The sequence below is a fragment of the Lemur catta genome, chromosome 18 (assembly GCF_020740605.2).
Source record: "Lemur catta isolate mLemCat1 chromosome 18, mLemCat1.pri, whole genome shotgun sequence".
Taxonomy (NCBI): domain Eukaryota; kingdom Metazoa; phylum Chordata; class Mammalia; order Primates; family Lemuridae; genus Lemur; species Lemur catta.
In genome coordinates this window covers 8,257,334-8,282,287 of record NC_059145.1, presented here as the reverse complement: position 1 = coordinate 8,282,287, position 24,954 = coordinate 8,257,334, and the positions used below count along the sequence as shown (strand labels likewise).

General features: G+C 49.1%; 2 protein-coding genes across 3 annotated transcripts in view; both read right to left on the bottom strand.

Moving 5' to 3' along the window:
* Window positions 1–16,667, bottom strand: part of SEC13 (SEC13 homolog, nuclear pore and COPII coat complex component) — a 21,056-nt gene extending 4,389 nt beyond the window's left edge. Inside the window, exons 1-6 of one of the 2 annotated variants that reach the window (XM_045529725.1) lie at window positions 16,531–16,667; window positions 13,323–13,367; window positions 10,733–10,848; window positions 8,128–8,279; window positions 7,499–7,632; window positions 286–419 (exon numbers count right to left, since the gene is read on the bottom strand). In XM_045529725.1, the coding sequence (XP_045385681.1) occupies window positions 286–419; window positions 7,499–7,632; window positions 8,128–8,279; window positions 10,733–10,848; window positions 13,323–13,367; window positions 16,531–16,533 (584 nt within the window). In that variant the 5' untranslated portion in view covers window positions 16,534–16,667. Of the gene's footprint in view, window positions 1–285; window positions 420–7,498; window positions 7,633–8,127; window positions 8,280–10,732; window positions 10,883–13,322; window positions 13,368–16,530 lie in introns of those variants that run through there. The other variant, XM_045529726.1, reaches the window with a different exon arrangement.
* On the bottom strand, window positions 16,597–24,954 carry LOC123623630 (plasma membrane calcium-transporting ATPase 2-like). Its single transcript, XM_045530960.1, is given in 8 exon segments — window positions 16,597–16,782; window positions 17,052–17,110; window positions 17,950–18,028; window positions 19,895–20,002; window positions 20,115–20,326; window positions 22,063–22,167; window positions 22,170–22,275; window positions 24,820–24,954. Coding segments are annotated over 8 exon segments (990 nt in total).

Below are 24,954 nucleotides of genomic sequence, written 5' to 3'. Positions count from 1 at the left end.
TATTGAGCCTGTAGAATTTCATTCAGTTCACTGTAAAGAAACCCTGCAGGAAATGCTTTGTTTCTCCACAGACAAAAAGTGGCTCCAACAGTTGGGAATTACGTGAATAGTAAAAGTGTGTGAAAAAAAAGGATATCTTCTGACAGGCTGAAAACAGTATTTTACTGGCCAGAGGGAGAAAGAAAGGTGACCTTGTTTCTTGGGAGCTATGGCTGAGTCATGGTAGGTAGGGTAGAGGGTAGAGGTAGAGGGTCCCTCTAAAGAGAAGCATGCAACCCCACTTACTTCCACAGCTTGATGAGGTTGTCACAGCCACCTGATGCAAACTTCTTGATGTAATTGGGTTTCTGTCCTGACGGCTGGTCTATGAGGCTTCCAGGTACAACAGCAGGGGCCCAGCTGACAGCATTGCAGCCAATCTGTAAAGATGGGGACATGTGGTGACTTTGTCCTTTTGCCCTGCAACAGAACAGACCAGCCTTCTGCAGACCCAAAGCCGCGATTCATTTCCCCTCCAATTCTCAGGACTGGGTTCTGTAGGACAGCAGACGTGATGAACAAGAAGGATTAGCCGCAACTCTCCCTCAAGGATTCCTAACAATGCGGGCATTTTTCTGAAGGATGCATTTAAAGTAGGAATTAGGAGCTCTCAGAAATTTAATAAGCAGGACATTTTTCAAATACATGAAAGGAGGGCACATTGGGGTCTATTTTTTTAATTAAAAAAATATTATAAAGTAAGATTTGGAGAAACACACAAAATACATGGCTTAATGAGTTAGTTTATGTAATGAGTTAGTGATGACCTGTAACCACCATCAGGTCAAGAAATAAAACTCTGCTGCCTACCTGAGAAGGCTGGTCATTGTGTCGCATCCTAATCACAGCTCCTCTCCCCCAGTAAGTAACCATTACCCTGACTTCTCAATATGTTCCTTTTTTTTGCAGTTTGTTACCCAAATATGCATCCCTAAACACTACAGTCTTTCCTATTAAAATTTGTTTTTTATACTTTTTACATCTCCTAATTTGTAGATTCCTCCTGATTTTTTCCCCCTTACAGTTTTTCTGTTGAAGAACCAGAGTCTAGTCTCAATCTGGATTTTGCTGTTGCATACTCAGTTAACACACTGACTGCCACACTAGGAAAAAAAAAAAAACTTTTCCTGGAACCACTGTTCTGTTACAAACAGAATAAAAACTTTGAAAACAAAATGATCCTTTTGAATTTAGTAGAAAATGCTATCTGTTATTGTTTTCTGTGCTTGAGTTATATGCAACTTGAGAAATAGTTCTTGAGGCTCCCAAGGTGAAGAGACGTGTGAGTTACATATGCTTCATGAGGCCCTGGGCTCAAAACTAGCATGAGTTAAGTACAACTCACATGGCAGTTAATGAGTTAATTATATTCCTCTGAATTTCTGAAAATTGGCAGCAGGAGCCAAGCCTTGATCAGACTCAGGTATGACCCTTGGCAAGACTACAGGTGGTGATGTATTCGCTCATCAGGAGGCACATGTCAGATGTCAGGCTGTCTTCTCTTCTACATGTCAATAACATGCCTCTCTGAATTCACTGGGGGTTGCAAATGGTGATACGCTAATTCTGTCATTTGTCATTTATTACACGGAATGCTCCAGATGGGGCAATTCTTATCATTAACTATTTGGTTACCCAGGGATAGAGGACAGAGAGGAAAGGCTGGATAAATGCTTGATTCTTTCTGACCTGGTTCCATCATTCTCCAAAGATGACCGACCAGTTCTCTTTTACATACCATCATGAATTTGTGGATTTAAGCATATTTGATAGATTTCAGTTCATTGCAATTATTCTCATTTTTGACATTCAAACTGCCCATCTTGGCAGCGTGAGCATGTTTCAGGTTGGCTCCTTTGACATAACCCTAGTATGTGAAAGTATAGCTTTGATCATTTCTTTCTTCTCTGGTGTGGCAAGATGTTCTAGGCTCACCTTGTACATTTCCTGCCTCAGACCTGGGCTTGGCCATTTCTCTGGTTTCTTATAGTGAGAAACTGTATTTCAAAACTACAAGCTGAGTGCTAGGGATGCTCACTGCCACACACTTATTTCATCTCATTTCATACACAATGGTCTCAGAATACTATTGCCAATATGATTACTGAAAACATTTATACAAGTTTTTGCAAATGCTCTTCCCATTCTCCCCACACTGCTGTGACAGTTGTACTATATCTACCTTAGCAGAGCTTCTGGCCTTTACATACTATGCTCAGCCTCTTAATTGTCATTTAGTCTTAACTCTCTACAAGTAACTGGACATTTACGTTGAAGTCTCTCTAGTCATTTTTGTTGTCTGCAGCTTATTCTCTAGTGGGTACCTCAGGAAGGGCTCCTGGAAACAGTCCCTGAGTTCTTACATATTGATAACGATTTGTGTTCTTTATACTCTTTTTAAAAACAGCCTTAATACAGTATAATTGACATTAACTGCACACAAAGTACACAGTTTGATGAAATTTTGACATGTATACCCTGTAAAACCATCACCACAGTCACTATGTGTATCCATCACTCCCACAGTTTCCTTGGGCTCCCTTGTAATCCATCTCCCACCTTGCAGCCCTCAAACTTAGCAGCGCAGACCGGCTGCTCACTGTAATTTGCATTTTCTAGAATTTTAGAATAGTTTTTTGAGGTCTTTTTTCACTCAGTATAATTATTTTAAAATTTATTCATCTTTGTGTATCAATAGTCATTTCTTTTTACTGCTAAGCAGTATTTCTAAAATGTGGATATGTCACAGTTTGTTTATCCATTTACGTGTCGATGGACATGTGGATTATTTCCAGTTTTTGGCTACTGTAGCTGCTATGAACTTTTGTGTAAGTCTCTGTGTGAATTTGAAAGTCAATTTTCCTGGTTATAAATTCTTGGCTCACACTTTCTTTCCTTGAATATTTTAAATATGTTATTCCTTTTTCTTTTGCATGAATCATTACTGTTGAGAAGTTTGATGATAATCTAATTTTCTTCCCTTTTCAGTCACATGGCTCTTTTTTCCTAGATCCCCAAAGGTTTTCTTTTTCTTTAAAGTTCAGTACTTTTACTAGAATTATGTCTTTTTGTTGGTGATTCTGGGTTGATATTCTTACGTATAGGGTATGATTTTTCAACCTCAAATTTTAAATCTGTGGTTTTTAAGTTTTCTTGAATTACTTTTTAGTATTTTTTCTGTTTTCTTCTTCAGAGAGCCTATTATTCCTATGTTTAGTCTTTTTTTGGCTTTTTCTCAAAACCTTTTTATCCTTTCATTTTTTCCTCTTGAAAATTTTCCTTTTCATACTCAATTTCTCTTCAGGCATTATCTGTTGCATTTATTTGCTCTTGTGTTTCTTCTAATTTAGTCTTTCCTTGTGAAATAATTTTTTATTTCTAATTCTTTCCTGAGTTCTGTCATCTTATTTCTGAGTTTTTCTAATTTTGACTTATGCTATTCTCTCATGTTTTATATTTTTAAAATTTCTCTTGCTGGATTTGAAATAGTGGGTTGCAGTTTGGTTTTGTTGTGCGGGTATGTCTTTCCAGCATGTTCTTGTCGTTCTATAGGGCTGTTACTTTGCGTATTCTCGTTTTTCTTATATAGTAACTTTGTATGCAATTTTACCTCAAATAATTTCCTGTTGTTTTTATGTGAGATTAGTTTTCCTGATAAAGTTCAGGAAAGTTGAGAACTCTCTCTTTTGTTTTTGTGTGGTGTTTAAAAATGTGGGAGCTAGCTTTAGGAGTTCCTAGCTCTGCTCTCTCCCCCCATGTTGAGCTACATCTTCTCTTTCCTTTCCTGTGTCCCTAACCCAGCTCAATTTTGATTTCACTCCCAGTAGTCTCTTTTCCAGAGGGGCCCTGTCCCAGAAGCAAGCCCTGAAGAATCACAGAGGTCGGATTTCTCCAAGCCCTTTAATCTTTCTTACCTTGGGCCCCTTGCATCTACCTGCTGTCACAGAGTGCAAAATCCCTCCCAGCCATTTCTTCAAAGAAGATGTACACATGGCCAATAAGCATAGAAAGGATGTTCACCATCATCTCTGATTAGCAAAATGCAAATCAAAACCACAATAACGTACTACTTCACACTCATTGGGACAGCTATAATCAAAAAGACAGACAAGTATTGGTGAAAATGTAGGGAAATTAGAACCCTTGTACTCTGCTGGCAGGAATGTAAAATGGTGCAGTTACTTTGCAAAACAGTTTAATAGTTTCTCAGAAAGTTAAACATAGAATTACTATATTACTCAGAAATTTCACGAGGTACATATCCCAGAGAATTAAAAACATATGTTCATGCAAAAACTTATCCATGAATGTTCACAGCAGTATTATTCATTACAGCTGAAAATGTCAATCAACTGGTGAAAGGATAAACAAAATGTGTATATTTACAATGGAATACTATTCAGCCACAAAAATGAAGTGCCAACACATGCGATGACATGGATGAACCTTGAAAACATTATGCTAAGCAGAAGCAGCCAATCACTAAAGACCATATGTTGTTCTGATTCTATGTACAACAGGCCCCTGGATAACCCACCACCACTACAACTACCACTGTCACTCACTGATTCACCAAAAGATTTATCTTTTTTTTTTTTTTTAGACAGAGTCTCGCTCTGTTGCCTGGGTTGGAGTGAGTACGGTGGCGTCAGCCTAGCTCACAGCAACCTCAAACTCCTGGGCTTAAGCGATCCTACTGCCTCAGATTCCCAAGTAGCTGAGACTACAGGCATGTGCCACCATGCCTGGCTAATTTTTTCTATATATATTTTTAGTTGGCCAGATAATTTCTTTCTATTTTTAGTAGAGACAGGGTCTCACTCTTGCTCAGGCTGGTCTCAAACTCCTGACCTCGAGTGATCCACCCGCCTCGGCCTCCCAGAGTGCTAGGATTACAGGTGTGAGCCACCTCGCCCGGCCTCTTTTTTTTCTTAATTTTTTTTTTTGAGACTGAGTCTTGCTCTGTCACCCCAGGTAGAGTACCGTGGCATCATCATAGCAACCTCACAGCAACCTCAAACTCCTAGGCTAAAGCGATCCTCCTGCCTCAGCCTCCCGAGTACCTGGGACTACAGGCATGAGCCACCATGCCCAGCTAATTTTTCTATTTTTAGTAGAGACAGGGTTTCGCTCTTGCTCAGGCTTGTCTTGAACTCCTGACCTCAAAAGCAGTCCTCCCACCCTGGTCTCCCAGAGTGCCAGGAATACAGGCGTGAGCTACTGCATCAGGCCAATCTTTCTTAAATGAATGTATAGCTCACTGTTTTTTTTTTTTTGAAAAAGAGATGGGATCTTGCTATGTTGCCCTGGCTGGAGCACAGTGGCTATTCACATAGCTCACTGCAACCTCATACTCTTGGGCTCAAGTGATCCTCCTGCCTCAGCCTCCGAGGAGCTGGGACTACAGGTGTGCACTACAGTGCTCACATTTATTTCAATGTTTAATATCAGAAGTGTTTGGGGTCTTTATTTAGAAATTTGGTGATGTTTTTGTGACCAGAAATATGCCATAGGAACTTAACTCTTGTTTATATCAATTAGCCTAAGGGAAAATTGGTTTTGTTTAAAATTGCAGTTTCTAAGAACCTATCAACAATATTGAGGACTTACTACATATGAAATATGCAGAATAGGAAAACCAGAGACAGAAAGTAGATTAGTGGTTGCCTAGGGCTAGGGGTCGGTGAGGTGGAGAGTTACAGCTATCAGGGTTTCTTTTCTGAAGTGGTGAAAGTGTTCTGGAAATTAGATAGTGGTGACAGTTGTACAACTTCGTGAATATACTAAAATCTATGGAAAGATATATTAAAAGGGTAAATTTTATGGTACGTAACTTGTATTTCAGTTTTTAAAAACGTTACAAACCAAACCAAACCATAAACCTTCTAGTTTCAGCTGCCCTTCTCAAACCGGCTGGCCATGCTTTCTAGCTGAGTATCTGCTGGGCACTCAGCTCTGTCAGAAGGCATCTCGTCGCTTCCTTCTGCTCAGATACCAATGTCATACAGCTCTTATGGCTGTTGGTGGTTTATTCCGACCTGCTGCTATTTTGGAGTTGGCAGGAAGCCCTTTACCCAGTTTTGTTGGAAATGTTCATGAGGTTTTGGTTTTGCTACCTAGTTGGCTCTGTTGGTTTTTATGTAGAGATTTGGAGAGACTGAAAAATGCTACCCTCACTACCGTATTCCCACAAGCCTCTCTTGACCTATTCATTTTTGCAAGTTAGTCACAGATAGGGAACACAGAGCCCCAAGTAACAAGGCCCTGAGACAGGCTCCTGGGGCCTTGAGGGCTGCGCAGGCTGTGGGCTCTTCTGGATCCGCTGTATTTGAGAATTGCAAAGCACAGTGCCATGCTTTGCGGCTACTAACTTTAAGTTTCCATCAGGTAGATATCAGAAGTATTTGGGGGCCACCAAAGCCAGGACTGCTATATAAAAAGAAGGCACACAGATTCCAGGGTTCTAATCCTGGCACAGTGCCTTCTCTAAGTCACATACTTTTGCTGAGCCTCACTTGCCTCATCATAAAATGGGATCAGGGCTACTTACGTTGAAAATCTACACATCTGTTAGTTCCTTTTTTCATTCACAAATGTTCGTGAGAATTATTTGACACATAGTAGGGCTCAAGAAATATGAAATTTTTCTCACTATGCACAATGCTTTCTTTTTTTTTTTTTTTTGAGACAGAGTCTCCCTTTGTTGCCCGGGCTAGAGTGAGTGCCATGGCGTCAGCCTAGCTCACAGCAACCTCACACTCCTGGGCTTAAGCGATCCTACTGCCTCAGCCTCCCGAGTAGCTGGGACTACAGGCATGCGCCACCATGCCCGGCTAATTTTTTTTGCTATATATATTTTTAGTTGGCCAGATAATTTCTTTCTATTTTTAGTAGAGACCGGGTCTCGCTCAGGCTGGTCTCGAACTCCTGACCTCGAGCGATCCACCCGCCTTGGCCTCCCAGAGCTAGGATCACAGGCGTGAGCCACCGCGCCCGGCCCACAATGCTTTCTTGACTGTTTCAACCTTAAGGTCTGAAGACCAGGAGCGCACGGAACTAAATCCCTCTGATGCTTTTTATTAACACTACTCAATTCTAGGGTGTGACTGAGTGGTGTTATAAAATGGCTACTGCAGAACGTGTCAACCTGAGGAAGCCACAGCTAGGTAGGTAGGCAGGCTGTGCTGCTCCTTCCCGGTGTCCAGCCCTCCCTGACTTGGGGGCATACAAGCAGCCAGTGCCAATCCCTGTCCTGGACTGAATGAGGCTGCCACAGCCTGGTCTGGTTTCAGAGCAAAGAAGCTGAAGGAGGTTCTATACCAAGCATGTGTGGTCAGCAGCCCCCGTGCCCAACCCACTGCACTGCAGGGACTCTACCCCGCCACTCTCTAGGGAGTCAGACAGACACACGGCAAGGCAACAGACCTACCCTCTACACAAAGGCAGGGGCTGGACTTACAGCGTGAGCGTTGTTGATCTTCTTCACTTCCCACTGGCCTTCCCCGGTGTAGGTCAGCAGGGAGATGGCCCCATCCGAGCTCCCACAGGCCAGGATCAGGCCATAGTCGTGGGGGGACCAGCACACAGAGTTTACTGTAGGAAGGAGGAAGGTGACGTGAGCAGAGAGCGCATGGCCCCAGAGTTTAGACTTTGATTTCCCAGATTTACTGTTTTATTAAATTTCTAAAAAAACAAAAGAAAAAAAACTATAGGGATCACTGGGGGAAGTTGTAATTTGGTTAACTAAGGACATTAAAAAAAACTATCACCTATATCATCATTTCATAAATTAAAGTCTGTCTTGACAAACAAGTATGAAGGACAACAATCTGAGAATAATAAAGGCCAGTACCTAAAACGAATAAACCTTAAGAACTCACTGTGTTGTCCTTGCTTTTCTCATTTTGTGTTGGACTGGCTTTAGGTCTTAGGGCCTCTATCCTGTGGACAGACTGACAGGAATGCCAACCAGAACCCAAGGGACAGACGAGAAGCACCACGAGGGGAAGGGAGCCAAGGCTTCAGCAGGACAGCGGCCTTCCTCACAAGGGGCCCCCTCGCCTGCCCCTCCTGCCACACTCGGCGTACCTGAGGAGTCGTGTCCTGAGTGCTCGTGGGTCTTCTCCCAGGTGCCGTTTTCCTCTTTCCAGATAATGACTTTCCGGTCATAGGAGCAGGATGCCAGGATATTGCCGTACATGGGGTGGGCCCAGGCCACTTGCCACACGGGACCCTCATGACTGCAAAGGGAAGGGGTCAGAAGCTGCTCAGATGGGCCAGAGGAACCCACAGTGCCTCTGCCAGGCACTACTCTGGACAGAACCAAGTGGCTTCCTTGGTGGGCTGACACAATGTCTCAGGACAGAACTGCCTAAGAACTTCAAAAAGGCTCACTGTCCAGTGAGCCAAAAGGAATGCTCACTGGACAGTGAGGATCACAAGGCCCAGAGAAGTTAAGCAACTTAAGGTCACAGAGCCTTTGAAAGAGTCAAGACTCTGGGTCTGCCTCTCTATCCCGGCCAGGCAGCAACCTCACTTGCCCCAGACTATAGCCAGCACTGCTTATGTCTACCATCATCAACATAATTATTAATCCGTCTAGGGTTTATACCCAGAAGTGCTCAGTAAATATCAGTAGATTTAATCACTTCATCCTTGCAGACAGTCAACTTCTTGAGCAGCCAGTATCTGTTTCACTGCAATATTTTCCACTTGTTTTTTCATTTGTCCAAAAGGCATGTCTATCCCTTCTCTTCTGATCTTTATCCATTCGCCTGATAACAGGTACCGTCTGAGGCTTTGTACAGGGACCATTTCTCTGCTGCAGGGAGGGGTGTGCACCTCAGCACACAGGAGGTAGCATGGTGTAGTTAGTGGTTGTGAGCCCAGGCTCTTGCCAATCCACTCCCCCATTCACTAGCTATTGACTTTAGGCGAGGATCATATCCTCTCTATCTGAAAATGGAGGTATCGATGAGCCATCTTTCATAGGTGGTCACAATGGTTAAATATTTGTGATAACTCAGGTACAGAGCTTAGAAAAATGCTTGGTACAAGAAAAGAAAAAAACCACTCAATACCTGTTAGCTATCAGTGTTGCTCCTCATGCACTCCTTCACCCTAGGGCCTCAGACACCCAAATCTACTCCTCTCTCTGGCTGGGACAACGGTACATTCCCAGTCTCTACAAAGGAGCTGCTAATGAAACTGTGAGTAGACTCAAATTTCCAACAACCAGCGCAGTTTTAATGGAGGCAAAAAAGAATGGAGGTGATGGAGATGTGAATTTTTTTATCCCCAAATATTTCACATCCTTTGAGCATGAGGAAAACAGAGAGCAGAAAGTACCAAGTCACAGCAAATGTGACCATCTCTGCCAGTGCTGGCAACCCATCCGCACCCTAGCAGCTCTGTTCAGCTGGGGGCTTCCGCTCAGAGGAGTTGGCATCTGGCTCACCAGTCATTTGATCCTTGGTGCTCAGGAGACAGGAACTTCTAAAGCCTGTTTCCCTAAATGGACGATGACTGAGTTTACTTCTCTTTAAGTCAGTTAACAGATACATTCTGAGAATCTACTCGTCAGAGCTCTTTATCTCTCTTGTGCAGTCTGATGGTTATGGATCACTTTTCAAAATAAAGCACAAAATACACAGAACTAGGCTTATAAAGAAAACCCAATTAGATTGAAATGCAGTTACCAAAGTGAAAAAAACTTACGAGATACATGTGCTTCTTTGTTAACACTTCCAGGAACAAATTCCAGTGGCAAGACTAATAACCACTGTAATTTCAAAGTTGTGATGAACAAAAATGATAATCTGTGATGGCTAAACTATAACATGAGATGAAAATATCTGTGACTTCTATTGGTGACAAAGTGACAGGTACTAGAAATACCACAGAGGTTTCAGGCCTACATACATAATTGAAGAAAATGCTAAATATCAGAGTCCCTGAAAATAAAGATGTTGATTGGTTTTCCCCCTGCCCAAATCCACCAATTCCTGAATTCTATCCACAGAACCCAAGTAAGAAAGGCAGTGAACAGAGGGAAAGCAGTAGACATGTGGCCATAAAAACGAGCCAGGACTTCCTCAAGGATCTTAGTAGGGAGAAGGGTTAAATCAAACTTTTGTAAATATTCACTGAACACCTGCCATGGGCAAAGAGGCAGAACAATGGAATTTGTAAAATTATTATCACATCTGTACCTTATTCTTATAGTAATGCTCTTAAGTGACAGGGACAGTTTAGATCATACTGTCTTATGCAAAATGGTATTGTTTACCCCTTTTAAAAGTAGCAGCAGCTGCCTGAAGACTTCCTGTGTGCTGTGCCCTGTGGCAGGACCTCACATGTGCTACTGGGAAGGAGGCAGCATGAGTCCCATTTTGAGGGTGAGCAGATGAAGGCTCTGAGAGATAAACTGCCTCACTTGCCCAAGGTCTTCTAGTGGGTATACATATGGGTGACAGAACCAAGATTCACACCCCGATCCATCTGTGCCCTTAATCATATCACCCCTAGGGACATCTGCTGAGGGCAGCCAGGCTGGCTGGGATCCAAGCATCCTCCATGCTAAACACACTTTGGGCCTGCTCTGAATCTGGGTTCTCACCCTTTCTTCCCATGCTTGAAGCTGGGCACAAAACCATTCGGTGAGGCCTTCCTTAAGCTTGCCAGCAACACTTACCCCCTGAGGTCGGCGATGAGGATCTGCCCTCCATTGCGCACGTCGAAGATTTTGACAGACCTATCTGATGAGCAGGTTGCCAGGCGGGTGCCATAGTAGTCCATCTGGGCATCGTGCTGCAAAGGGAGGACAGCTCGGAAAGCCTGTAGGCTGGGTGGGTGGGGGCGGGGGTGGTCACCACACAGAGAGTCTAGTTTGTACCAGAATCCACCTGAAATTAATCTAAAGACTCATCACCATCAGGCAGGAAGCTAGAATGTGGACATTCTCAATTCTCTGATAGGCAGTGTCTTAAGGGACAAAACAAGTCATACCCAGCTGGTCGTTCGAACTCTTTACCTACGCTGGGGAAGGTCCCAATCCTGTTACGTAGGGTAGGTATGGGAGCAAAATGCTGGCCTAGCTGTTCTTCTTCCTCCTCTTGGTCCTCACCCTGGTCTTAGGCTCCAAGGGCCACTGGGGAAGAGAACCGCAGGTTCAGCTCAGCCCCAGAATCCAAAGCTAATGCTTGTGAGCAGGCCAAGGGAGCAGGCCTCCACCTGTAGGTCCCAACCAGGTTCTCTACGATGTCCCTCTGGCCTAGACACAGAGTTCCACTCAGATATTTGGGCTCTTCTGCTTCACCCCTGGCCCCGGGTCCTTAGTGGACCTTTTTCCTAGGGAGCCCATTACCCCAGACTCCCCACCCAACACAATACCTTAAGTGTCGCTGGTCCTACCACTCATGAACTGAATTCCTTGATGCTGAATAACCACCCAGAGCTAGGGCTGGTCCCTGCCTATGGTTCCTTGTCCATCTGGGTGATGGTTCCTCTGAGGCATTTTGCCTACTGCCCTGCTGAATACCCTGGTCCCTCCTCACTTGCTGGCTCTGCCTATTCCAATGGATGCCACTTTCCTCAGCTGTCCAGCCTGAGGTTTCTGGGAATATCAGTTGTTACTCCTGTGGTGATCAGGAGCAATTATACCCTTTCAAAGGAGGCATTCACTCTATCTGCCTCAACATTCCTTTCTCACCTCTCCACCCAAAGAAAGCATCTGGATTCTTCTTTGGAAGTCAACCCTCTCCACTATATTAGGTCTTGGTTTCTTGGAAGGCATGCAGTGCAGGTGTGTTTCTGAAGCACTTCTGCAGAGTGCTGTCGCACAGTGGGAGGAAATAAGACATAGTGCCTAAAGGGATTTAAATCCTATCTCCTAAGCTTATCTGCTGTGCAACCCTTGAAAAATACATAATCTCCTTGAGTTCCAGTTTCCTTATCTTTTTTTTTTTTTTTTTGAGACAGAGTCTCACTTTGTCGCCCGGGCTAGAGTGAGTGCCATGGCATCAGCCTAGCTCACAGCAACCTCAAACTCCTGGGCTTACTCCCTCAGCCTCCCGAGTAGCTGGGACTACAGGCATGTGCCACCATGCCCGGCTAATTTTTTCTATATATATTTTAGTTGGCCAGATAATTTCTTTCTATTTTTTAGTAGAGACGGGGTCTCGCTCTTACTCAGGCTGGTCTCGAACTCCTGACCTCAAGCGATCCACCCGCCTCGGCCTCCCAGAGTGCTCGGATTACAGGCGTGAGCCACCGCGCCTGGCCGTTTCCTTATCTTTAAATGGGGCCAATAATAGCATCTGCTTCAAGGGTTGTTATAAAGGTTAAATGAGATACTGAATGAAAGGTACTTAGCAGGGGGTCTGACAGCATGCAAATGCTCGTCATTACTACTGTGCCTCATCTGTTCCTCAAACCAAATTCACACAAGTCGATAGCATATCCATTATTTTGAGGAAACTAAGGCTGGCTCAGAGAAGACATTGGTTGGCTAGGGAGTCTCAGGTCGGATCTTCTTGCCCCTGATGCCACCCTATCTCTGAGGAGGTGTGGTCTTACAGCAACTGCTGGTGGACAGGTTGTGAAGGCAAGATGCCCAGCATGAAACGCTCCAAGACTGACCTGAATCTTGCTCAAAGGCTGCTTGGACTATGTGGCCCTGAATGAAGCAGAGTCTACATTTTTCCTGGTGGAGACTTTAACCTCTGTACCTTCTCCTGCAGCCCTGTCCTATACTGAGCCATGTGTTTTTCTCTCAGGAAGTGCCCTGAGTAATGACTTCCGGTTCAAAGGGCCTTGTCCAGCCTATTGCCTGTGGTGATTTCACCTGCCTCTGCCTTGGGCTTTCAGCCTGTCTTTATATTGCCTTCTTTCTTCCTTTAAGCCCCTTTCCAATGGGCTAAGAAGTGATACCAGGAGGAAGACAGGAGGGAACACTATTGTCAAACCTTTGTACCCATTCAGCCTCCATCCCAGAGCAGGGTACTGTGTTGACCACAAGACTGAGAGACTTAAGTGACAGGCCATTCCCAGATTCCTCCCAGCAGAGAGTGACCAGACTGCCATAGCCCTGCCAACTCAGAGGGAACTGCTGGGGAGACTAAGTGTACCCCTGAGGGTACAGCCTAACTGGCAACTGCTGCAAAGCCACAGCTGGATTCATGAATGAGCAACAAAGAGGGGCAATAAAAAACCCAAACTGCCCCCCACCCCCACAGAAACGCCCATGTCCACAGCCTAGGAGGGAAGGCTAAATGAATACTTACAATCATGTCCTCATGGGAGGTGTCCACAGTGTTAATTACTGACACCTAGAACCAAAGATATTGCTGGTAAAGTAACCGATGGCAGTTAGAATACAATCATCTCAATAAATCCAACAATTATTTCTGAAGCTCTTGACTATGTCTGTTCCTTCATTCAGTGAACAAAGTACCTTCTTTTTCACCAAGCTCTGGAGATAGACATGAATAAGAGGTACTATTTGCCCTTGAGAAGCTTGCACATAAATAACCCTAACATGGCAGGATAAATCCTTTTTTTTTTCTTTTTTTGAGACAGGTTCTTGCTCTGTTGCCTGAGCTAGAGTGCAGTGCCATCATCATAGCTCAATGCAGCCTCCAACTCCTGGGCTCAAGCAATCCTCCCATCTCAGCCTCCCGAGTAGCTGGGACTACAGATACAGATGCATGCCACCACGCCTGGCTGATTTAAAATTTTTTTTTTTCTAGGGACAGGATCTTCTTACATTGCCCAGGCTGGTCTTGAATTCCTGGCTTCAAGCGATCCTCCCACCTCAGACTTCCAAAGTGCTAGGATTACAGGCACGAGCCACTGGGCCTGCTCAAGATAAATCCTTTACAGTGATTTACATATGCTGTAGGAGCCTGAGGTGGGTGGTGGTGGTAGATATGAATTGAGCCTCAGATGATGAGTAGGAATTTGGCAGGTGCACAGGGGAAAAGTACGGACCACGCAGAGGGAATAACACAAGCAAAGACACACAGGTCTGGGAGAGCTTGAAGTGCGTGGGGGAATGGCAAGCAGTCCTGGCTACCTTTGAGGATGAGGAGGAACCCCAAGGGAGCTAAGCTGGTGTTCCCTTCCAGGATGAGAGATCCTCTGATGTTTCAGGCAGAATGTCAGAGTATAAGAACCCCCAATTCTATTCAGTAGATATGATATGAATAACAGAGTTATTACCTAAGACTTGATTCAAGTTTTTTCTGAGGCTGCTCCCTGGTCCACCCCTTGTGACAGACCCTAGACTGTCACCTGGTGGGATTCTGGGTTAAACAGTTTGTAGGGCTGGAACATAGCTGTCATGGTCTTTGCTCTCCTACCCATTCTTTGAGGTCCAGTTCTAATTACACACCCTGCCCCACGCCCTTTTGAAGATTCTCAGATCCCCAAATGGCTGGACTCCCATGCTTATCTTTGGCATGGAATGTCTATAACACTTTATGTTGTTTCTTCTCCCCACTAGAAGGTGAGCTCCCTGGAGCCATGGTCTGAGCCATCTTCAGTCCTAAATCTCCTCAAATCATCCAGCACAGAACTTTGCAAATGGAAAAAACTCACAGAAGGAACCCAGGAACTATTTGCTGAATGAATAAATAAACGAACAAAAACGTTATTTTTTTTTCTTTGCTCAACCACTATGCTCTAAATTCTTGGGATAGAGAGGGAGACTAAAAAGGAGGTTTCAGTTTGGAACAGACATTTCTTTTTATTTTTTAAAATAAAAAAAAAAATTCTTGAATTCTCTGCTGCTTGAATCAGAATGGAACAGACAATTTTTACCATTTCCCCCATTTCATCTTTTCCAGCACAAGCCCTATAGGTATAAAGTCTAACTTGACTTTTCAGAAAGGTAGACATGGGAAGAGGATGGCTACAAAGCAGTTCAAGAAGTACACACCAAGTCAGCACAGCTTCTCTCAACAAATTCTAGACTCCCTTAAAAGCGAGCCCCCAAGGTCTGCAGAAGCAAGTAAGGAAGATAAGGAGTCTTCTCCATGTGCCGAGCTATGCAGGTTACAAAGTGCTTTCACATGTGCACTGAGAGGTACCAAAGGCAGAGCCACCTGATAGACTAAGGAACTGAAGGAGCCTATAGAAGAGAAAGCACTTGCCAAAGTCAGAGAGGTAGTTAAAGGCAGAGCTGGGAAAAAAGCCCCACCCCCTAACGTCCTCTCGGCTCACAAAGCTTTCCAATCCAAATGAAAGCTACCTATCTAGAACATAAAGTAGTTGTTACACCGAATCCCCTAAATCCAATGGCTGAAGGATAAATAGTCAGGAAGAAAGTTTACTAAGAGATAGTTTCATCCCAGGTTTCCAAAGGACCTTAGAAATAATCAGCATTTATTTCTAACCTCTCTCACCCACCAGCCAGGGTTGGTGAACCATGCTTCTAAACAAGGAAAACCTTAGAGTACTTTCTCCTGAGCAACTGACTGTTATCTGGTCCTTGTTAAGTAGTAAGAGGCAGCATTTAAAACAATTCCCCTCTTCATAATCAGATGAGTTAAAAATTCATTTAGAATGAGCTGACTGTCAGGAGTGTAAGAGCCCCCAATTCTGTTCAACAGCGAAAAAACCAGAGGCCAAAAGAGGTGAATGATTTAACACCTAAACCCTCTGCAGAGCAAGAACTAACCCAGTGTTCTGATTTCTGGGTTCCTGCAGGTTCCCTCAAACCTGCTGCTGAGGCACACCCATTTTCCTAAGAGCACACGTTTGCTAGACTGTGCCAGGCTCAGTCTAGATACTTTCATCCATTAGTTCTCATTCATTCACTCAGTGGGTAAGTGTGGACTGAATGTACATTGCGGATACTACAGAGATTAAAAAAACTGAGCCCCGCCCTTAGAGATTCATTGAGCTCGTCCTTACATCAGTTTCCTGAAGAGTCCTCCATACCCGAGGGCCCTACCCGAGCAACTGTTCAATCATCTCTGCTGTGAGAGGTAGCAGATGGCAAAACGGAATGGTTAGGAGGGTTCGAATCTCGGCTCTGCCATTTACCAGCTGTGAGGTTCACTTCGCTGAACCTCGTTTCCTCATCTGTAAAGTGTTGATAATAACGGCACCTACTTCACAAGGCTGTTAGCAGGCTGAGATTACGAACAATACTTCGAACTTACTAAGAGGTCGGTATCAGATACAGCAGCTCCTATGGTGTTTTTGGCTTTGACAGAAGAGAATTGTTGACGGAAGAGGACAGGAGAGGTTAGCAGGAGACGCGACAGCGACGCGGTCGTCGGAGTTCCAGGAGGCTCCGCGGCCTCACCCCTGGCCTTCCGCTCTGAAAGGTCCGCAGGGACAGGCCAGAGCCCCCCAAACCTCAAAGCGGTGGAGAGGAGCTGAACGGCCCCAGCCAGGGCTTTGAACCTCAGCGCGGCCGAGGAACCCGTGAGGGCCGTGACCGTGGCCCAAACCCTGCTTGGCCTTCCCAGTTCCAAAACTCACCATGACTGCGGCGGTGGCGGCTCCGGGCCTCGGACGTGGCAGCTCCCGGGTGCGCCTCCGAACAGCTCACTTCCGGCGCCGGGCTGGCAAGCCGTCGGGCCGGGGCTCAAGAGCCTCCGGGCGGCATCGCGCCCCGCAAGCACTAAAGTTCCGAGCCTTCCCCAGGCCACGGCCCGCCCTCCCGTGGCCCCGCCCCTTGTCCTTGCCGAAACGCGCGCCCCAAGGGGTGGGGCTCTGGTTACCATGGCGACTCTGACGCGGGGACTTTGGAATCAGAAACTCTGGTGGGTCTTCTGTCCTGAGCAAGCCTACCCTTTTCCTGAGACCCAGGAAAGAAATGATTACCAACTACAGCTTCACACGCCTCCCTGCGGTTCGGGGTGCGACCGGCTTTATGATGAACATTGTGGGATGATTTCTCGGGGCGGGGGAGCATGAGTAGATTAGCTCTCCTGCTTTTTTCTTAGGAACAAGCAACAGAACTGTAACTTACTCATTAAGGTCTTTCTGGTAGGACTGACAGGCGCTGTGATATAGAGGTTCAGAGTGCGGATGCCGGCGTCAGGACTGGATCTCCGACCTGTTAGGTGGACATGCTCTTCTGAGCTGCTGTCTCCTCCTCTTTTGAGTGGGGATTTTGATAAAACGGACTCTGAAGGTTGATGTTGGGATTAAATGAACCCTTGGATATGAAAGCGTGTTTGGAAGTTGGATGGGCCTGTGGTGCTTGATCTTGGGAGTGCTTCAAGGTGAGAAGATCTGGGAGGGCTGTGTGTGTAACCCTCAACCTTTGGGCCAACCTTAGAGATTGATTTCTTGGTCTGGGCATATTCTCTTTCTCTGCCAGTGCTCAGCAGAGGTTTGTAAGGTTCAGACTCCTAGGGTGCCAGGCTTCCCTCTGCCTTGCCTCTCCCCAGTAGGGGATGTCACACACATTCTCCGTCCATATTTTCCATCTCCTTCCTCTGGTTAATCCAGACCCCAAATCAGGCCATTCTTAACTTTCTCCAGTTTGTGCCCCCCACCTCCCAGCCCCTTTGCCCCTGAATCTCCTCCTCTTCCTCCTGAGGTCCCTTCCCCCAAAGTCTTCCTCTCTGAGATGGCCAGCCATTCCTCATAGGTTAATGGCTCATGGCAGGGTAAGCCTGTCTTCCTCAAATGGTGGATGTTCAAAAGGAGTGACCTGGTGGAAGGAGAGAGGTCACCCCCTGAGCTGTGTACCCTTGGGCAAAGTGCCCTCCCTCCCAGGGATGCACTTTCCCTCAGTTCAAATCCACGGAGGGCGGGGGCGCAGCTGTCCTGTGGAAAAAGGCCTTCTGATGAGTATGGTGTCTGCGTTTCCACGTGTGCATTTATTGTTATTGCTCAGTATAGTGTTGAAAACGCAGACAAATCCCATTAATTACAAAGAGCACAAACCAGAGATACAGAGGACTGCAGAGAGCCTGCCAGCCTCCTTGAGGAATTTGAGCCTGCTGGTGGGGATGGTGGCGATGACGCGCAAGGGAACCAGCCCGTCAGGGCGAGTGGGCCGTCCTTCTGCATAGTTTTCTCCCCTCCCTCCCTCCTCTCCTCTTACCCACATACCTAGTCATGTGACCAGTTCACTCCTTAACCCGCCTCACTTGCTCCTCAACTCAGTCTTTTACAATTTCTTACTAATTTGCTTTTTAATTGACTCATTCATCCAGAGTTGGGGGCCATAGTGGAAAATCTTGGTCTTTAGGAGTTGGGCAGATGTGCCTTGGAATTCCCCACAGGGTCCTGGTCCTGTGACCTTGGGCTAGTGATTTAACCTCTCTGAGCTTTGGTTTTCCCATCTGTAGAGCTGGGGGCAGCTCTGGGAGTGGTGAGGATTGAGTGAGGTGGAATGTCTGACTTGTCCTGCAAAAGCCTGGCCCGTGGCTGGTCCTCAGGTGTCTTGGGCTCATCCCACCTGAGGACATTGGGTCCTGGGGCACCCAAGCCTGAGGAACAGGAGTGCAGGGCCTGGGTGCCCTGGGGGCGGCCAATCCTTGGCTGGGAAGGCTACACGGAAAGCGGATATGCCTTCCTTCTTACTCCTGCCCCAGAGGGCTTGTCCACGGGGCTGAGGCCTGAGAGGCAGGCCCTGCAGGGAGGCTGAGGTGGCAGATGTCAGTGGCCCCTTAAATCTCCCATAGGGACAGGCAGGTGCTGGCCTGAACACTCAGCCTTGGGGGCTCCGTGGGACCTTAAGGCCAGCACTGCCCACTGGCATCGACCTTAGTCCTTACGAGTCCCTTCCCCCAGACACCAAGAGCTCCCCACGGGATAAAGATGGCCCAGCTCTGAGGGTGCCCAGGGAATGGGGTTGCTAGTCAGATCTAGTTTATTAACTCTCCAAAGAAGCTTCAAAGTTTAAAGAAGGTCCTTTTGGATGAAACTAAACTTTCTTTATTTCTAGTTAATTGTTGCCACTTTAGCTTCTCGCTCTAGCTTGGAGACAGCATGAAGGCAAGAATGATGTCTCTGACTGCTTGGGGTCCCCGCTGCCTGGCTGTCCGAGCACCTGGGGAATAAAGCCCCTTTGGCCCAGGACTGGTTCTGGTCCCTCTCCCAAGCACAGTGTCCTGGGTCAGGAGTCTTTCAGCTGCAAGCTGTCAGAGTTGTGATGGGTGTGTGTTTGTGTGTGTGTGTCTGTGTGTGTGTGAACTGGAACTTGGGCAAACGTAGGGAAGGGAACTGGTGGGAGACGTTCTGGGTTTAAAGCTGGAAGAACATTCAGCCCCCAAAGCTGGGGAGGATCTCAGAGGGCCACAGGCACGGCACTGAGTAACACTGCGACGTGGCAGAGTTTGTCTCTCTTATCTGCCCTCTCAGCCCTCTAAAGGACTCTGCTCAGTGCCAGCAGGCTACAGCACCAGCAGACCACTGACTAACGTCCCTCTCTAACAAGGTGGCTTCAGGCTCTGAGCCCTGGCAGGCTGTGGCATCTACCAAGAGTTTAGTAACATCATTCTCATTACATTAATTTTTTGTTAGCTTCTATTTATGACAAGTGATCCTGATTTTCTAGTCATGTTAGTAATATAACATCGCCTTTTCAAATACATATAAGTTTTAAAAAGCTGATACAATCGAAAAAAAATATTTAGTAAATAATGGGTGTAGTGGTACACAGATATAAGGCAAAATATAGAGTGGTGGTACCCAGAGGACCAGTATTTGGGACCTAGGCCAACGCCCATTGCTCAGATGCCCAGAGATGGGGAGGATCTTGCCCAGGGTCAGGCAGTGAATCATGGCAGAGCCTAGGACCCACTCCTGGGGCTCCTGCATTCCCAATGCCAGACTCTGGATTCCCCTGCTAAGAGACACCTCCTGCAACCTACGCAGAATGTACCTGGCCCCAAATGAGCTCTCCTAACCCAGTGAATATGCACCACATCCACTGGTCCATCTGCCGCGGAGAGCGGGTGAATGGCTTCCCTCCAAGCTGCACGATCACTATCTGGAGGTCACAGGGGGCAGAGAAGACAGAGACAGGCCTCCAGAGTAGGCATGGAGGGCTGCGCTCTCTCACTGCCCGCCCCAGGCCAGGTTGGGGTCAGGGGCCTGGCTACCTGGATGGCAAAGGTGCCCACCACGATGGTGCAGAAAATGGGGTTCTGGAAGATGCCATCAAAGACATTGCGCTCGCCGTGGATCTTGTAGGCATTGATCTCGTTGAAGAACTGCATCATGACGAAGGTGTTGAAGATGATGGTGTAGTGCTCCGAGGGTGGCCAGTGCAGGGGCGCGTTCCTCCCGCTGTCGATCTGGAACATCTTCTCACCTGCCGAGGAGAGGGCGGGGGCTGGGCTGAGGGTGGTGGCGGGGGACATGCCTGGCCCTCCTGGGGTCCTCTTCTGAGCAGTGAGGTCAATCACCCGGACGTGCAGGCACATCCGGACAGTGGGGGGCAGGCGGGGCTGCGCTGTTGGCTGGTTGGCGAGCACGAGGGAAAGGTTGGCAGCAGCCTTTCTCCCCTAGGGGAGAAAGCCCTTGGGGGAACTGTCTTCCACTTTTGCTGTGGCAATCTGGTAAAGGTGGCACGCCAGCTGTGTTACCAGGTGACAGTGCTTGTAAAAAGTGAGCACAGATTGGCAAACTCATTCTGGACTGGGAGGCCATGGCTTTGGGCTCCCCTAAAAGTGCTGCTTTTCGTAACTTAGCATGTCCCTTGCTGAGACCTCTGGAAGCTCCTGGGGCTGTTACAAGAGATGCCAATCCTATATGGAGCTCGAGCTGGCTCCAACCCACCCGTGTGGCCTCATTCTCTCACACCAGCGCTGTTGCAGGAGGTGGGGACTCGGGGGTCTGCTGTGTGGACGCCACTGACGGGGTGTCTGACACAGTCCTGTATCCTTCTGCCGAGCTGAGTGAAGCGGTACCGGGAGGGCTTGAGGAGTTTCCTGGCTGTGAGATTCTAGCTGGACCCGGGACCACGCAGCGCAGGCCGCGCTCAGGTGGGGACGCCGCAAGCAAGCTGACGCCACCCTTCTCCTCTCCTTGCCCCGCAGCGGCCTCGGGGCCTCTTCTAGCTTGGCATTTACATACGCGGCCTCCTCTAAGGCTCTTTGAGATAAATTTTACAGGAGTGAAATGTGTCCTCAGGCCCCTCGGGTTCCTGCGGTAACATCATGTTACCTTCCAAGTTCACAGAAGATGACTGTCCTCCGAGGAACAGGCCCCAGGCCCCACCTCCCTGGTACTCGGGCCCGAGGACAAGTGAAGGTGCAGCTGCAGGAGGCTCATGTAAAGGGAGCTGCCCCAGACTGGGGACGCTGCACTGGCCTTGACTTGCTGTGTGACTGTGGGCCAGACCCTTCCCTTCTCTGGGCCTCTGTTTCCCCATTTGTGACATGGGGCAGGCTTTGCCAGGATCCTCTCTGAAGCACCCATGGAAACCAGGCCAGTCTCAGCCCCAGCCAGACCTGGTTCTCTGCCCAGGCTCCTCCTCAGACAGGCTGTGTGCCCTTGGGCAATTCACCTCACCTCTCTGAGACTCAGTGCCCTTGAGTGTGTGTGATGTGGGGTGGAGGCCAAGGCGCCTGCCCGCCGAGTGGTTAGAAGACAGAAACAAGGGGGCCTAAGTGGAAGTGCTGTGAAAAGAGGTGGCGGTTATTCGGGCACGTGTGGCATTTCCCGAAGGAAGTCTCGGCGGGATACCTTCCTTGACAGAGGATGAGGTGCTGGAATGGGCCAGACTGGGGGTGAGTGACGTCCCCCTCCCAGCCTCAGGCTCCCACGGGCTGTGACGAGGTGCACAGTGTGTGCTTGGTGTCGGGAGCTGTCATCAGTGGAAAAAGCCCCTGGTGGCTGTGGGGTCAGCCAGACCTGGGACACGGCCTGGCTCTGCCCAAGACTGGCTGCATGGCCTTGAGCAACTTCCTCGAGCTCCCTGGGCCTCAATTTCCCCACTAGCAAAACAGGAGGCAGATGTGATTCCAGAAGGCTGGGTCTGGGCCACGGTGTACCCAGAAGGTGGTGACCCTGCCACAGGGGGCCGGGCGGACCGGGGGGACTCACCAACAAAGAGCAGGGTGAAGATGAGGGTGAGCTGGTAGACGGCGTGGCCCAGGATCTTCCTCATCAGGGTCCTTGAGATGCGGGGCTTGTTGCGGCCGTAGGGCTCCTCAGAAGCAGGGTCTGGGTGGGCGGCTCGGTGGCCAGCGCCAGGGAGGCTAACGTGTCCACGATCAGATTCACCCAGGGCATCTGCACGGCCTTCAGAGGGGAGTCCTGGGGACAGCGGCCACGGACAGGGCTGTCACGGCAGCAGCCCACCCGCCGCTGCTCTGAAGCTATGCAGGGCTCCGCATGGGAGCAGCAGGCCCCTGGGGTTCCCGAGCAGGCTGAGAACAGCACAGACCTGCCCACCCCAGCCTTGTCTTGCCCTCAGGAGAAAACTGAGTCCCCCAGGCCCAGTGGCCACCAACTCCCTGCCTTCCAGTAAGGTTAGCCTCCTGTCCCCATCTCACACCCTCCCCTCCAGCCCCCTTGGCAGGGTCTCTCCTGGGTAAGGCCGAATCCCCCGCCCCATGAGACGGTCTCCCGACCCCCACAGGAACCCGCCCCTATCTCAGCAAGGCCCCGCCCCTATCTCAGCAAGGCCCCGCCCCTGTCTTGGACAGGCCCCACCCCCGCCACCTCCCACTGCCTCCTTCTGTCTCTCCTGTCCCTCAATTTCTCTTTGCCTCCTATCACCCCACCTTACCTTAAAAAATTATTGTGTACATCGATGATTCCAAAAATAATGCATTTTCATGATAGGAAATTTGGACAAGTAAGGAATAGCAGAAGAAGCTATAACTCACCAAGGACCTCACCACTTAGAGGTTACCACCATCCACTTTCTGCCAGGGATCCCTCCAGACCCTTCTCTTTGGCTGAGATGGGGATTGCACTATTGTTATTTTGTTCCACACACAATCATATCACGTGGTCTACACTGCCCAAAGGAACTGGATCCATGGATCCACTTGTACTCCTCCCTCCTCACACCCCTGAGTGCTTTGTCCACAGCAGCTAGATTTTGGCCCCTCCACACCTCCAAAATGCCTTTCTCCAAGGTCATCATTGACTTCTGTGTCACAAACTGAGGGAACCCTTCCCCAGCCTCATCTCGCGGCCTCCCTGCCGCACTTGGCCCCTGCACTCCCAGCCCCGCTCTCCCGGCCCTCCTCCCTCTCTGGGCTCCTCCGTCCTTCTGACTCTGTGTCCTGGTGGCCCTGCTCTCCCCCACACCTGTCTCCCTGGCTTCGGGGACCCAGCTGTCCCCCACGTAGCCTCTCTCTAGCCCAGACCTCTCTCTGTGGCTTTGCTGTCATCCACCTGGTGGCCTGTGGAGCACCTCCTCCAGGAAGCCCACAGACCCGGTAAGCCCAGGGGCACCCTGTCGTCTCTCAGTGCAGCTCCCCAGGCCCTGTGCCTGCAGCCCGTGCCCTCACTCACCTCCCACGTGCTCACCACGGCCCTCCTCCCGGCCGTCTCCTACCTCTCGTGGGACCAGCCTTGCTGCCCACGCCTGGGGCTCCAGGCAGCCTCCCCAGCCCTTGGCTTCTTCCTGCCCTTCGGCCTTCTCTGATTCCATGTGCCTCAGGGGCACATCCACCTATTTCCCCACCAGTGCCTGCATAACCACGCCACCAACTCAACTGGAGACCTCAGGCAACTGATAGTCATCTCAGAACCTCAGTTTCCCTATGGGCATCAAGGCCCGGTCTCCAAGAAGCCTTGTGAGTTGCTGCTGCCATGGGAGTGTCCCCCCAGCTGCCACTAGAGGGAGCCGCTCTCCGCAGACCAGGAGGGCGGGCCCTGGGGCAGAAGGGAACTCAGCCACAGCCCAGGGCTGGCTCTCAGGGCTGGGGTGGAGGGACCTGCCAGTACACCCCAGGCTCCAGATGCAAAGAGGGGAGCAGCGTTCTGGGGCCACACAGCTCCGGAGCACGGCTGCACTCTGGGCCTCTGAGGGCTCCTGGGGGCAGGGGCTGGTCGGCCCAGGTGGCTGCTGGGAGGGGTCAGGCCTTGGAGGTTCCTCGGGGCTAAGGGAGCCCACCCTCTCCTCCCAGGCCAGGCTGGTCAGCCCCTGCAGGAGGCAGGCTGGCCGGGTACCAGGAGGCTGAGGGAGCAATGGCAGGTGTCCGGCCAGTCCACCTTCTGAGCCTCAGTTTCTGCTTCTGTAAAATGGGGTCATCACAGTTTCCGCCTCACAGGGCTGGGGTGAAGAGGCAGAGAGTCTGCAGACTGCACAGGGCTGCTCGGGACCCAGACACAGTGATCTGAACAGGACCCTCCCTGACTCCCCGTGAGACAGAACCCCAGGCTGCCCCCACCTGGCATCTCCTGGGCCACTCCAGACGCCACCTCAGGACCAAGGGACCCAGGCCCACTGCTCTGTGCCCTCAGCTGGCCGCCTGACCCCCCTTGGGCCCTGCCCCTCCCCTGCCACCCTCCTGCCCTGCCTTCCTTCTCTCACCTCCTGGAGCAAAGGCCAGGCCTGTGCCTGGGCCAGGCAGATGGGCGTGTGAGTCTGACATCTCCCATTTGTTGGGTGACCTTGGGCAAGTCACACCACCTCTCTGAACCTCATTTCCTCGACCCCACCGGGGCTGGTGCCTGCACCTGAGGTCTGTGATGCAGCCCCCACCCCCCAGCAGGCACTCTGTCCACGGGTGCCCCATCCTGGGTGTTCTGACACGGACAACCTGGGGTGCCCCAAGACCCCAGGTCCCCATGGGGTCTCCACCCTCCTCCAGGCTTTGTTATGCTCCTCTGAGGACCCACCTGCGTGATGCAGGCTCCTGTGAAGGCCACAATCACGGCTACCATGTTGACTGTCAGCTGGAACTGCAAGAGCTTAGAGCTGCTGTCGTAGGCGGCCCCACATCGCCGCCTTGACGATGCTGCTGAAGTTGTCAT